Raw genomic sequence first — 15689 nt, 5'->3', positions numbered from 1 at the left:
TGTCAAAATTAATTGCAAGAGGCAATCCAAGACCATGAGGAGCTAACAAAGGAAATAGATGCACTCCAAGAAAAATTTGAAGAACAACGAAGACAGCAAGAGGAGGAATTAACTCGAGTAAAAGCTCAATTGGAAGCTCAACAAACCGTTGTGAACTCTTTCATAGCGTGATTTGACAATGAAAGAAACTAGAAAATTAAAGGTACTCCTAAAATTGTTTATGGTTTTAATACATATTCCTAGATGATTCATATATTATTAGTATATTTTAATTTGTATATGGATCTATTTATTACATTTTACTTATGTCATGGTTGAGAAATAATAAATGTCCTATTATTTGGTCTGATAAATTTAGTTGTGTATTAGTTGAGAAATAAGCAGTGAATTTGTTGTTTTTGACAAAACCGTAGACGGTAAAAATATTCAAGTTTTAGGAGAAATTCTGCCAAAAATTTTCAAAACATTTTGGATAAAAGTTGATGAAAAAAATTATAATTGGTGTTATATCTTGATTCTAATTTTTTGTGTTGCTTTTTTTTATTTACAGGAGTGCTAAAATGGTGACAACATACTACCTTAAGGGGTCAAGAATATTTTGATTCATAGATGCACTAATCTATGTTAGACTTGTAACTTTTGGTTGAATTCGTGCAAGAAATATAACTTGTAGAACTAATCAATGTACTCACTAATGTTATTTTATTTTAAAACAATTTCAGTTAAATGAAGCATGTATCAGAGAAATTTGTTACAAAATATTACTTTAAATTGTAACAGTTCCATTCTTTGTCACAAAAACTTTTTGTAACGGGACATACTGCATCGGCTTTTTTTTGTTACAAATTCCTTTTGTTTCAAAATTCTTCTTTTTTGTAATAAATTTTTTTGTTACAAATATTGCTTTTTCTTGTAGTGCATGCATGCTATTAGTAAATATTTTATATCATTAATTGTTGACGAAAACTATTAATTAAGTGACAGAAGGACAAAAATAATTAATTTGTGATTTTTAAATGACTAATTTGATTTGATAAAATTTGTTGGAGACGAATTTGAAAAATGATGTATCTTTCGAGAACTAATTTGACCACTAACCTTAAGTTGAGCGAACAAGATGTTAAATAAGGAGGAATGAACAAATAATTGTATGAAAAAAAATGACATATAAATTTTAGTTATTAGGCGAATTTAATTATTTTATTGATTTTTTGCTTTTATTCTTTTTAAAAAATGATGATAATTAATTTATAATTAGATTATTTTATAATTTTACTAAATTTATAATTTAGTTTTTATAATTTAAAAGTTTTTAATTAAAACTCTACACCAATTTTAAATTTATAATCACATTTTTATCCTTTTAAAAACAAATAACTTAACGAAATATACTTCTGTTGTAAGATAGTTGGAGATAAATTTAAAAAATAATTCATCTTTTAAGAACTAATTTAACCATTTACCTTTAAGTTGAGTAATCAAAATGTCAATAAGGGAGAATAAACAAATAATTGTATGAAAAAGAATGACAAATAAACTTTAGTTATCAAGCGAATTCAATTATTTTATTGATTTTTTGTTTTTATTCTTTTTAAAAATTATGATAATTAATTTATAATTAGATTATTTTATAGTTTTATCAAATTTATAACTGAGTTTTTATAATTTAAAAGTTTTTAATTAAAATTTTACACCAATTTTAAATTTATAATCACATTTTATCCTTTTAAAAACAAATAACTTAACGGAATATATTTTTGTTGTAAGATAGTTGGAGACAAATTTAGAAAATAATCCATCTTTTCAAGAGCTAATTTGACCATTAACCTTAAGTTGAGTGACCAAAATGTCAAATAAGGAGGAATGAACAAATATTTATATGAAAAAAGAATAGCAAATAACTTTCGTTATTAGGCGAATTCAATTATTTTATTGATTTTTTGCTTTTATTCTTTTTAAAAAATGATGATAATTAATTTATAATTAGATTATTTTATAATTTTATCAAATTTATAACTGAGTTTTTATAATTTAAAATTTTTTAATTAAAACTCTACACTAATTTTAAATTTGTAATTACATTTTTATCCTTTTAAAAACAAATAACTTAACGGAATATACTTCTATTGTAAGATAAATGTAAACATTTACCATTAAAATGATCTAATTACAAATTTAAAACTAATATAAAAACTAATTAAAAATTTTTAAAATATAAGAATCTAACTAATTATAAATTAACAAAAAATAACTATAAAACTACCAAAATAATTTAACTTTAATTTATCAATTTAGATACAAAGACATGCCAACTTTATATACAATATATAACAAGTATTGGAAATATTGAATATTGGATATGATATAACATGTTAGGGTGTCAATATCTAGTTTTTATTTTTCTTATTATTATTTTTTTATTTTATTTTTTCTATCGAAAATAAGGAGAAGTATAAAGAGATTATACTATTTGAGCTATAATTCATTAATTTCTTAATATTATTAGTCAATTATAAGAGTTTATTCTGTATTAATTTAGATTAGGGCTTTTCAAATTCTATGTATTTTGTGTTTAATTTGGTATGACGTGAGAAAACTCTGTACTAAAAATATAAATTCGAATATATTATCATATTTTATTATTTGCTATATATGATTAATTTTTTTGTTTGTCTTCTCTTTTTTAAATAAGAATTTATTATTATTTCACTTTTAATTTTTTTGTACTACATGTACTCCATTTTTATCTAATAAAAATATATTTTAGTAAAAATAAAAATGTACAATATGGCATGTGTAAACGTCATTTTTAGTTGTTGAGACGATGAGATGTCATGATTGCCGCTAATAAAATTTTTTCGTTTACTAAATTGTTTTTAAATATATAAACATGGTCGTAAAATTAATGTTTAAATTGATTGAATAAAAGTTTTTCTTAAGAAATAATAATGAGTTGATTATAAAATGTCAATACCTTTTACATTATGTTAAATACATCCAATTTATATTGTTATTATAGTTGTCCGCAAATTATTATCGTGACATCCTCAAAAATTTAAACATAAAGGATACAAATTGTTCACAATTAATGTATTCATCATTTATTAATTATATTCTACTAAAAATAAACGGAGGGAAATTGATAAATACACAAGTATATCAAATTAACTACTATAATTATTTTAGGAAGATAAATACACGTCTTTTTTTTATTTTCTTTTTTTATTGATTTATTTTAATAGAAATTTTTTTTAAAATATTAATTAAATTTAAGGATATGATTTTGATTTCGACAAATTCTATGAAACAAATTTATTAGGGGATACTTCGTAAAGACGCGTAAAAGACGTTTACGTGCTGTATTATTATTGGACGTATTAATGAACCGGTTATTTTTAAATTTTTTAACAAATTAGAATAAAACTGATTTTTTTAGAGATCTAATTGTATTTTTAAATTTTTAGAGATTCAAATGTCTGTAAAATAAAAAAGTCAAATATATATTTGTCTTTTTATAAAAAAATTAAAGATATTCGATTTAGATTGCGCAATTCGATTGGATCAAACCGGATCTAATAGTTGCTATAATAAACTAATTTTGTTCTAGTTTATTAAAAAAATAATTTATTAACAAGTTTAATAAAGATGTCCAATAATAACAAGACACATATAAATATCTTTAAAAAAAGATATTTTTAATGTTTTTATTAAAGTAGTCTCTTATTTATTAAATTTTAATTTAAGTAAATATTTATATATAGTTATCTTTAGTTGATAATTAAGTATTATTTTATTTGATTTGATAAGTTTAATTAAATTATCAAACTATATCTGAATTTTCACTTTTAATTTATATAGAAAAATTAGAATTGGAGAATTAGAATTAGATTCAAAATTCTTTTTGATTTGTTTAATCTAATCATTCTGTAATTGTGATTGTAATAATAAGGAGATTTTGGTAGTTGCCTCCAACCATTCCATATATAAAATCAATTGACTCTTAACATGCTAGCTAGCGCGCACATATATATATGTGGTCATCAGGTAAGTAAATATACAAGATAAAGAGCACGTAGAAATGGCTGAGGAGTTTCAAGCTACAATTTGTGGTGATAACTATTGGTGGAACTCAAACAAAAGCTTGTTCTCTTTGATGGGGGGATCAATGACGTGTTCTGTAGCAGCTGCTAACGATTCAGCAAATAATTATGACTCTTTCTGGCAAGGTTCTGATTTCATGGATTTCAAGGGAGCAACAACAAAATCTTCTTTCAAAGGAGAAGATACAAACAAGTGTAGTAATAATGAATCATCAACATCAGCATCAGTAGTAGCAGGTGGAACCGTTGGGAGTATCTTCATCAATTCCACCTCACAAATGATGAGTGATGGCTTCTCATCTTCACCATCATTCACTTGGAATAATCCTTCTCTATTGTAAGTACTCTTAATTTGATCTTCAATTCACCACTCTATCTTATTATGAGTGCTATTGTGAAGAAAGAAAACTTTTCTTTTGTTATACTCTTTTGAAAAAGAATCATCCATCACTGTAATAAATTAATTTCTCTGATCGATTTGTCCGCAGCGGTTGTAATGAAAGGTCAGAAAACAATTTCCAATCTGTTGTGATTCAAGAAGAAACGGGATTAGATCCTTCTAATAATAACTCACAACAGATCCAGCAACAGCAAGAATTTTCGAATTCAATGGGTAGTGGATTTACAATTGAATCATCGTTATCTGCATCTTATGATTATCCGTTGATGCAAGCAGGACTATTTGGTTCGACTGACTCATCATCATCACTCTTCACAACTAACCAACCAACCCTTCCTGAACTGTCACCAATATGGTCTACGGTGTCTTCCTTTATGAAGCCTTCATCATTTATGGAGCCAAAGCAACTTAATGGATTGCAATTCTCAAATAATACTCCTTTCTGTAATGCTTCAACTGAAGAGACACTTTATAGTATAAGATCTGATATCTTTTCTTCGTCTTCTTCTCAACCACAGCTATATCAAACACCACCAACAACTTTTGATAATAGCAAACCCAATAATGCTCTAACTAGTACTCCACTCAACAAGGTAATTATTAATTAATATATTTTTGTATGTTAACTACTAAATGTAATAATATATTTAATAATCATAGAAAATTTATCAATTTTTTATGTGTTCATTAGCAATAAATTAAAGTGAAATAGAAATTGATTTATTAATTATATGCAGTTGAAGAGGGAAGAATCTCCAGAAAAAGCATCGTCATCAGTCTGTAGCAAAAATGTTTCTGGGCGCGTCTTCAAAAAAACGAGAATCGAAACGCCATCTCCTTTGCCTACTTTTAAGGTTTTAATCTTTAAATAATAAACTCCATCAAGCTAGCTCTATATACTACTTCGTATAATCTATATATAAAACTACTCTTACATGTTGATATGTATGAAAAGGTTCGAAAAGAAAAGTTAGGGGACCGAATTACTGCTCTTCAGCAATTGGTATCACCTTTTGGAAAGGTGAATTTTCTTCTCGTTTTGGATATTTTTTTCTTCTTCCACCCTGTCATAATGAGTAGCTATCTATGGCATTGTTTGAAAGTTTATTTACCTTTTTAAAAGTTATAATGCTACGAATTAATCACATATACTTTGTTTTTAATCTGATTTTTTATCTGTATGTAGACGGACACTGCATCGGTTCTACATGAAGCCATTGAGTACATCAAATTTCTTCATGATCAAGTCAATGTATGCTTTCTTTTTTAAACAAATAAACAAAAATAAAATAATAGTAAAAATTATGTTTATTGATTAATTAAATATGGCCTTTTTTTTTTCTTTAACATCAGGTTTTAACAGCTCCATATATGAAAAATGGGTCTTCTATTCAAGATCAACAGGTAATATAAAACAAAATGCTTTTTTAATACGTGATTATATACATACACAACCAAATATTATTTGTATACTTTCAGTGTACATGTAAATTTTTTGAGATATTAAATTTGTATATCTATTTATTTAGTTTTTCTTTTCTATTTTAAGGGATGTGATTATGAAAAGGATTCAAAATGTTTAACGCAAGATTTGAATAGTCGAGGGCTTTGTTTGGTACCAGTTGCAAGCACATTTCCGATGGCTACTGAGACCACTGCTGATTTTTGGACGCCTACATTTGGAAACTCACTCGTCGGGAATGTGGCAGTGGCAGGTAGTCATCAATGAGCCAATAATAAATATATGTAATAGATTCTTTCCAGTGGAGAACTACTCATCTACGAAAGTGATAACTATATATAGTTATTTGTTTAAGAAGAATAATAGAGAAAAAGAAGCAAATATAGTGACATCAATTGTGAATTGAGGGGAAAAAAAGTAGAAATGGAAAAGAAAATAGAAGAAAAAAAATCAAAAGTAAAGGCAAAATGATGTACACTAGTAGTTAATGATTAGTGACCACTGGAAGAGAATATACATTCCTATCTTAGCCAGTAGTTAAGAATGAATTCATAGTCTCCATGTTTTAATACTAGTAGTAATCTATAAGCTCCATGCAAAGGAGGAATATAAACAAATTCTAACTTTGGCAGCATTATTTTATATTAGATTAAAGAAATTTTATTGTGGTTTAAGTTGTTAGAAATACATACATTATGTGCCTTGAATTTAGCATGTGGAATTGTTTAGTTCAAGAGTCTTTTTTTCGTGTATGTTAAATTATTAATCAATATATTATATGATTTATATTTTGTAATTAAAGTGTCGTCCTTATATTTAATATTATTATTCAAAAGGAAAGCAAAGAGGATATAATGTGAATTATGTGGTATTTTATCTTAAAAGAAGTTTTTTTTAAGGTCATGAAATAAGTAATGTGTTTAGACAATTCATGGTCTATATATATTAATTTTGTTATGATGCATTGATTTTTAATAAATTTAAAAAGTAAAATATATTTATTTTAAAATGAAAAGAGTATACAATAAATAATTATGCATTAATTACAAAGTTGGAAGAATGATGAGCTAGTACAATTAATTAGTACTCAATCAAATTTCAATAGTACGTGTTATTTTTTAATTTGACTATAAACGTCAACTTATCAATTGAAATATAAAATAAAAATGGGTTTGTTACAATTTAAATAAAGTGTAGTTTAAATATAAATCATATCCAGATATATCATATTTGTTTTTGTTTAAAGAAAATTTTAATAGTTTTGTTGTCTTCTCCTCTCTTACAAATATGAGAGGTTGAATTTATAATTTTCATCTCAACTTGGTAGATATTTACTCTTTGACGTCCTATTTTATTTAAGATGTAAAAATGTTATAATTTAATCATTTATTTTTTTTCATATAATTAGATATAATAAAATAATTTTATCCATACATTTAATTATATATTATTATGTTAGTAATAATAACTATTTTTTATATTAACTGTATAAATAGTTTCTAAAAAATAACAATATGATTAGATAATTTTGTAAAATATTTTACAGTATATTAAAATTAAGAAATTAAACTATTTCTGTATATATAATTTGAGTTAATACTCAATTTAGTCTTTAAATTTATTTGTCAACCTCAATTTAGTCCTGAAATTTTAATGGTATCTATTTAGTTCCTAAATTTTATAAATATGACTCACATTACTAATAAATTTTATATTTTCAAAATAAATTTTTTATTATTAAAATATTCTCTTATTCTATATTTCTATCTATTTCATTTCGATATTTGTTCTATAACTATATATCTATATAGTTAGACTTTGAATACACAAACATTAGTGGAGTGTTGACATTGACAATTCGGTGCGACCCAAATTATATATCTATCCACGTCAACGTTCTATTAATCTTTGTGTGTCAAAAAGTTGTTTTAGGAACATTGAGTTACGTCCACAATATTTGGGGCTAAATAAAGACAATTAAAATTTCAAGGACGTGTAAGGAGTTAAATCTCAATTTGGCTCCTAAAATTTAGTTCGTTGCTCAGAATGACCCCCATAATTTTGTTGGCCCCAATTAGAACCTCCAACTTTGCAATTGTGGCTCTGTCTTGCCTCTGCGATCATCTTCGTCAGTAGAATGCTGATTTGATGCAATTACATGACATGGTGGACACTATTTAAATGACGACACATTGGTGTCGTGCCCAAACCCTTTGGAAACCACGTCGTTTCAGTTTTTTGTGGGTTAAAATTCTCTTTCTTTCCACTAGGACGATCATAAGTTGCAAAATATCAAGAAATCCTTACACTACGTGGTATTCAAAGGGTTTGGGTGCCAAACCAATGCGCCGTCCGTTTAAGTTGTGTCCACCATATCATGCAATTGCGCTAAATCAACATTCCGGTGACGGAGATAATCGCAGGGATAAGTTGGAGGCACAATTACAAATTTGAGAATTTTAATTGGGGCCAACGAAATTGTGGGATCATTTTGAATATCAAGCTAAATTTCAGGGGCCAAATTGAGATTTAACTCGACGTGTAAGTTATTGAGAAATCAAATTGAATATTATCTCTATATAATTTCTTAAAAAAATTTATGCTAGATTATTTGTTATTTATTTAAATTTATCTAATTACGATGTTTATACCGAGGATATATACATAAATATTGTCTTCAACTGAAATTAAAACTGCAAATACTCTTATTGTGCATTATATATATTTATATATATATATATATAGAGGAGGCTTAAAGCCGAAGAATTCGTTTGGTATTGACTATTGAGTGTGATCAATTTTTTTTTTATTAAAGATAGGAGATTCGAACCCACAATCTCTTAATTGAGTATGGAGAGATTATGCCATTTGAACTATTACTCATTGACAAAATATCACTTTTGTTACAAAAATCTACTTGTTAATTAGTTTCTACTCTTGCCCCTCGCTTGTATCAATTGCATGTTTTAGTTTTGAATTGATAAAAGATATAGACACCAATCAGCTTAACACATGCCTCCATGTCTTGAAGCATCTTGGGATCATTACCACTCTCTCTTTCTCTGGATTACTCCGTTGTTTTGGATATCAAATCTTAGTTTTGCTGTATATAAAGGTGCGATTTACTTAGTTTTAAATAAATAAGATGCATAAAAGGAATTTCATAAAGTAGGACAGAGAAAAACAAGAAGCATATATCATCATTTTATTGTGATATATAATAAGCTTTTGTTATTATGGTACATTTTGTCTAATCATCATCAATAGCTAGCCTATATAGTTTGTTTGTATCTTGTAATTCAAGATTTAGTTTTCACTTTTCAGCATAGCATGCATGTAAAGAGTTCCTTCTTTTTTTTACTTTTGCAAATCCAATCACACAATAAAACACGGCTTAAATTCTTTGAAAGAGATCGAGAATGAAGATTGGATATGTATGTATATATATGTTATGTCAGATTATTCTTGGTAGGTGGGAGATGGGTGCAGGCTCTCCCTTTTTGTATGTTTGACCTAAACATAATGTTCGATCTCATTAACTTTAAGAAGTGTTGTGATGTTTTCCATCAATAATTTAGATTCTCCATAGCTTCACACTTTAACATACAGTAAAAAGTGTAGGATTGACTAGTTGTATCTGCAATAACATGCATTGAGTTGGTTGATTTCCTAGAAAATCATGTAATAATGTCATATACTCAATGATCAGCCATGGAATCAGTGTTCAATCTCTTTTTTTTTTGGGTAATCAATTTCCCATTTGATTTACAATTAGGCCCAATGGTAGCCCAGTTAGTCTCTTACATGTTAATGGTAGCCCAGTTAGCCCATTTGATTATTTCACTAAGGTCTTTTTTTTTTAATCAAAGATAGGAGACTCCAACTCACAACCTCTTAATTGAGTATGAGAAAACTATGCTATTTGAACTATAATTCATTAGTTTCACTAAGGTCTTATAAAGTAAGTAAATAACTATTTTCTGTATGATTAATTGATTATTGTAAGTTAATACCAAACAATATATGTATATTATATATATATTGAACTTAAGACAAGTGGTTACAGAGAATAATTTGAGAAGTGATACACAAATTATGCTTCTACTATATCTACCGGAGATGTAAAATTAAAGGTGTGCATGACATCACCATCTATTGAACTTGCCACTTGCAAAGATTTGCATAAGTGCATATAGTATTTATATTTTATTGTATCACATCATAAATAATATATTGACTGTTGACACTAGGTTCCTTTCTTTTACTTTAACTACTGTTGAAATTATAACATAATAAATGAGGGCAAACATTGGAAAAAATATATAGTCTAATCCAACATTCCAGTTAAATAAAATTATCACAATAGGATAGATGCTGTCTTCTCATATTATGCTATACTATATTCGTTCCAAATGGTGTTTGTTTTCTTTGCATTGTTTGATTTTGCCGTTCTGAATTTTTGTTTGTTTCTGTGTTTGTTTTTTCTATGGGGAAGGAGTTGAACATATTCTAAAACATGAACACGAGGGAAATCACTTGAATTGACTTTAGGAATATGTCTGAAGCAACAAAATCCGGTTAAATGGCACAAAAGTCAAACACTTTAGTTATCTTTTCTTTTAAGTTACGTCAAATATTTTTTTTTTCGAAATAATTTGCATCTATATTTACAGAAATCTTATATACAAAAACAGGGGCGGAGCTAGGCTAACTATTTAGGGGGGGCGGTGTTATAATTTATATTACTATTTCTATTGATAAAATTAAAAAATATATATATATATATAATCTCAATCAAAATAAGACAATAATATATAAAAATTACTACTTACAGTTTTGTATCATGAAAAGGCTATTCGACATTTTTTTCTATTTTCAAAATCATCTATAATTGAATTTGTGTCAAAAATAGCTGCTAATTCTTTTTCTATATAGATGACCAAATTGTCTGCAAGAAATTCATCAGCCATCTTACTTCGGAGTCTTGTCTTAACAATTTTCATTGCTGAAAAAGTTCTTTCTGTTGTTGCTGTAGACACTGGTAGAGTCAAAACAAGACGTATTAATCTATCAACCATGTGATAAGTTCTTGATTTTCCCGTTTCTTGCAACTTGTTGCACAATTCAGAAAGTGTACCAATGCCTTTCAAATGATTTGGTATATCATGCTGATAATGTTGCAACTGAGATTTCAAAATATTTAGCTCATTAGAAGGAAAGTCAAGGGGATAAAACTTCTCTGCTAACTTGCTGATTTCTTCAATATTGAATGATTTGAAATTGTCCTTAGGATCCAAAGCACAACTCAAAGTCAAAAGCTCTATTGTTTGCTCATTAAATCTACTATTCAACTCTTGTATTTGAGAGTCAATTGTTGCCAAGAATACATCTATTCGATAATGATGCTCAACTGTCACACTTGGTTGACGAGATCGACCTCTTCCAAAAACATATTGTGCACTCATATTAGGGACTTCAATTTCATGTTTTTCACAAAAATCTTTAACATTTGCAAAAAAATTGCACCATCCACCATCTCTTAATTGTTGAAGAAGTAACTTTGATGTAGAAACAATATGCATTGCATTAAGAATATCTTGAGATTGTTGTTGCAGTGCTTGGCAAAGGACATTAGTGATTCCCATAATCTCTTTCATCAAGTGCAAAGTGAAAACAAATTCAAATGACAATAATATTTTACTAACACCATAAGCCTCACCTCTTTGTGCATAAGTTGTCCCGTCTTCAATGATATTATTGAGAACAATATTGGTAGCAGTAAACATTTTTACCAAACTGCAAATAGAATTAAAGTGAGAGCTCCATCGAGTATCCCCAGCTCTTTGTAAAGTGCTTATTTGATTCGCACCTTTGCCTGTTTCTAATTCATTTTGAGCAACCAAGTTTGCATTTTCAATTGCTTGAGCTTCTTGTAATTGATCATGTCTTTTTGAAGAAGCACTAACAATAGTGACAATAGAGTTTAATTGAGTAAAAAATTCATGAATTTGAAGTACCTCTCTTGAAGCTGCCACCAATGCTAATTGTAACCTATGAGCAAAACAATGCACATAGTATGCTTGTGGAGAATCTTTAAGAAACAAAGCTTGCAAACCATTCCACTCACCCCGCATGTTGCTAGCACCATCATACCCTTGACCCCTAATATTTTCAACTTGGAGATTATAATGAGAAAGGACAGAAATCAATTCTTTCTTTAAAGTTGTTGCACAAGTATCAGTGACATGCACAAGATCAAAAAATCTCTCTTTAACAAAACCATCTAGAGTAACAAATCTCAAAACAATGGCCATTTGCTCCTTTTTAGATTCATCTCTAGCTTCATCAACAATAATACAAAATTTGGCATCTCCAATCTCTTCTCTAATTGAATTTCTCACCTTAGTAGCAAGAATATGTAGAATTTCTTTTTGGACATCATTTGAAGTATACTTAGCATTTTTTGGAGCATTTTCCAAAACATTCTGTTTCACTCTTTCATTGTAAGATCCCAAAAATTTTAACATTTCCAAAAAGTTACCTCTGTTGCTTGAACTTTGGCTTTCATCATGTCCTCTGTATGCACAACCTTGAAATGTCAACCATCTAATGCAATCTATAGATGCTCCTAGTCGAATTCGATTCTTTTCAATCTCTTCTGATGTTTGCTTATGAAGAAGTCTGTCAATATGTTGTGATTGTTTCATCAAATCATCACATGATTTCAGCGCCTTATGATGGAATGAGTTAGGACCTTTGCCAATGTGATTCAAAAGAGCACATTCTTTTCCACTATTTACTTTCTTCCAATTCCTGAAACCATTCTCAATAAAAGCATTTGAACCCGTATTGATTGAAGGTTCCTTAGCAAAAAGAAAGCACGGAAAACAATATATAGCATCATCTTCTATAGAATATTCTAACCAAGATGGGAACAATTTAAACCATGAAGCTTGAAAGCGACGATGACTTTTATCACCAGAAAATGGATAATTATCAAGAATTGGCTGATTTGGCCCAACTTTAATATAAGCCCGACAGATTTCATCTCTTTTATTTGGAGGAAACTTCCAAATCATTGGTCGCATTCCAGGATCTCTTTCCAAACGAAAAACATCCAGTTGATTTGGAAGAAGTCGTGGACGCTTTGAGCTATTCAATGAAGAACTTGAAGTAATGAAATTTGATGACCCCTCAAGTATTGGAGTAGTAATAGTAGAAGCATCTTCATTCTCTTGATCTTTTCTTTTAAAAAATGTATCAATGGTTTTGAACTTACTCATAATTCAAATGGCCAAATAAGTTCCTATAATTTAAAATATATTTAGCAAAAAGTATAAATTACAGTCTAAATCTTTATAAAATATAAAAATTATATTTCAATTTAAAATAAAATATTAAAATTCAGAACAATAATACTAACATCTTAGTATAAATAATATAAAATTGTAATTAAATAGTTAACTAATAAAAAAAACTAAATATACAAACTAACATATAATAACATAAACTTAATTAACAAATAATAATAAATTAACTAATTAAGTAAATAACTAAATATATAAAAAAGAATAAAAATAGAACCTTTTTTGAGAAAGAGGAGTGAAAAATCACTTGTTAAACTACTCTTTTTTTTTAATCTGCAAAAAACAAAAAAAAGAGTTAAAAAGGTAAAATTGTAAAAGATAAGAAGATTAAAGAGATAAAGAAGAAGAAGAATAGAAAAAATTGTTACCTAAATTTTTTGAAAGCCAAGGTGGGAAGAGAGGGAGAGGAAGAGACCGGTTGTATGTTGAAAAATAGAAAAAGGGGATTGGGGAACTGATTAGTGATTATACGTTGGGAAATAAAAAAGAGATAAGGATTGGAAAATAGAAAAGGGATAGGGAATGGGCAGATGGGCTATTGGGCTGGGTTTTGTAGAAATTAAAAGTGAGAGGGGGAGGGGGATTGGAAAAGATAAAACAAAAAGAGAGGGGGCTGAGAAATAAAAAAAAGGGGATCAGACTTTTTTTTTTTGAATAAAAGCTAAAATTTTGGGGGGGGGGCCATTGCCCCCCTTTGTTTATACCTACCTGCGCCCCTGTACAAAAATATATAATTTACACTTATATTTATAAGAATTTATACACATACGACAATAAAATTTGCATTCATATTTTTTAGAGTTTACATACATAAATTAATAAAGAGTTAATAATAGTCAAAATTGTCCTTGAAAGATACCTTGATCTCTATTTTTGTCCCCAAAAGATAACGCTCGCTGACATGGCTTGTTAACTACCAGCGTGACACTCGCTTAATGTACCATCTTGTTGCTGATAAGATAAGTTTATTAGATCAATTCAAATCAATCCTAAGTCCTAAATCCATGAACCCTAATCCCAAATCCAAAGGAATTGAACCTCACCTCCATAGCAGATTCCATGTTCCCAAGTTGTCCCTGCCTGCATCACTGCCTACGCCTTCAATGCCACCATCGCCTGCGCATCGACGTCGTCTGCATCGTAACCGTCGCTCAAAGTAGAACAAAGTCTATCATTAACGCTGTTCCTCGCCACAGATTCTGTCGCAGCTCTCATGCTTCTGATCCAGTCCTATTCCACCACCATGCACAGCAATCGACTCAGTAGTGGCAGTGTTTCCTTTTACCTCCTTGACAATACTGCTTCATCCCATTGCATCACCTACGACTCAATATTCCTTTATGTCTCTGTTGTTCCAGTTATTTCCCCAATGCAGATTTATCTCCGAATTTATGGACTCCATAATGCTACTCTTATTGGTTGTATACTATGTTAATTCTTTGTAAGATTGGCTGAAGTTAATCATCATAGTCCACTCCATGGGTGTTTCTTAAATTAATGCATGCAGACCTTTTGCAGTCTGACACAATCACTAGAGACATTTTTTTGTCTTACAAGTGAAGGAGCACCCACGATTCAAACGAGAGCATGATGACCTCTATATTGAACACAATCTCAACTTGACCAGGCTTTTTGTGGCTTACAGTTTGCTGTCATCCATTTTAATGGGAGACAACTATTGATCTAGTCAAATCTTGGAGAAGTCATCAAAGCAGGTACTATCTATAGATAATTTTGAGATTATGCTTCACTGAAATTTCATTCTATATATAAATGTAGTTTTGATTCACAAATAATTTATAAAATCTGCAATGTAGGTCAACAAAAATCTATAAATGACGAGGGAATGCCACAACACAATAGGCTGTTCACGGAGGGTTGTCTTTACATCAAGTTCAATGTGAGAGTCGGGATTCCTTTCCCCCTACAATACCGATTATTAGAGACGATATTACCTCAGAAATCCAGCAAGCAGTTGACAGATACGGAGTTGGATGAGTGTGAGGAGACCACATTACATGATGTCAACATGAAGAATGAGATGAGAAGAAAGCAGCAATAGCACTACCACAAGGCATATGATGATGATGATGAGCAATCCATGTCTCGACTGTAATTCGGGATTAGGGTTCATCGATTTAGGGACTGATTTGAATTGATCTAAGAAACTTATCTTATCAGTAACAAAAGGGTATACTAAGCGAGTGCTACGCTGGCAGTTAATAGGCCATGTCAACGAGCGTTAGCCACCTCAGTGCAAGAGATGACGGAAGGACTAACGTGACAGGTTGGTTATTTTTCGGGAATAAATTTGATTAATTTTGTCTTTGGAGAGGAAAATAGAGATCGAAGTATATTTT

General features: G+C 28.9%; 2 protein-coding genes across 2 annotated transcripts; one reads left to right on the top strand and one right to left on the bottom strand.

Moving 5' to 3' along the window:
* Positions 1 to 3856: 3856 nt before the first annotated feature.
* On the top strand, positions 3857 to 6758 carry LOC112714714 (transcription factor bHLH112). The gene is made up of 7 exons (XM_025766375.2): positions 3857 to 4437; positions 4589 to 5093; positions 5238 to 5354; positions 5456 to 5521; positions 5687 to 5752; positions 5854 to 5904; positions 6050 to 6758. The coding sequence occupies exons 1-7, from the start codon at positions 4079 to 4081 to the stop codon at positions 6227 to 6229; spliced, it is 1344 nt and encodes a 447-aa protein (XP_025622160.1). The 5' UTR covers positions 3857 to 4078; the 3' UTR covers positions 6230 to 6758.
* Positions 6759 to 10471: 3713 nt separating this feature from the next.
* On the bottom strand, positions 10472 to 13245 carry LOC112717182 (uncharacterized). Its single transcript, XM_025769284.1, has 2 exons — positions 10938 to 13245; positions 10472 to 10521 (listed from the first exon to the last, which is right to left on the bottom strand). Exons 1-2 carry the CDS (start codon positions 13243 to 13245, stop codon positions 10472 to 10474), a joined length of 2358 nt encoding a protein of 785 aa, XP_025625069.1.
* Positions 13246 to 15689: the final 2444 nt, after the last annotated feature.

This window comes from Arachis hypogaea, chromosome 10, assembly GCF_003086295.3.
Source record: "Arachis hypogaea cultivar Tifrunner chromosome 10, arahy.Tifrunner.gnm2.J5K5, whole genome shotgun sequence".
NCBI classification, from domain to species: Eukaryota; Viridiplantae; Streptophyta; class Magnoliopsida; order Fabales; family Fabaceae; genus Arachis; species Arachis hypogaea.
This window is presented reverse-complemented; position numbering and strand designations above follow the sequence as displayed.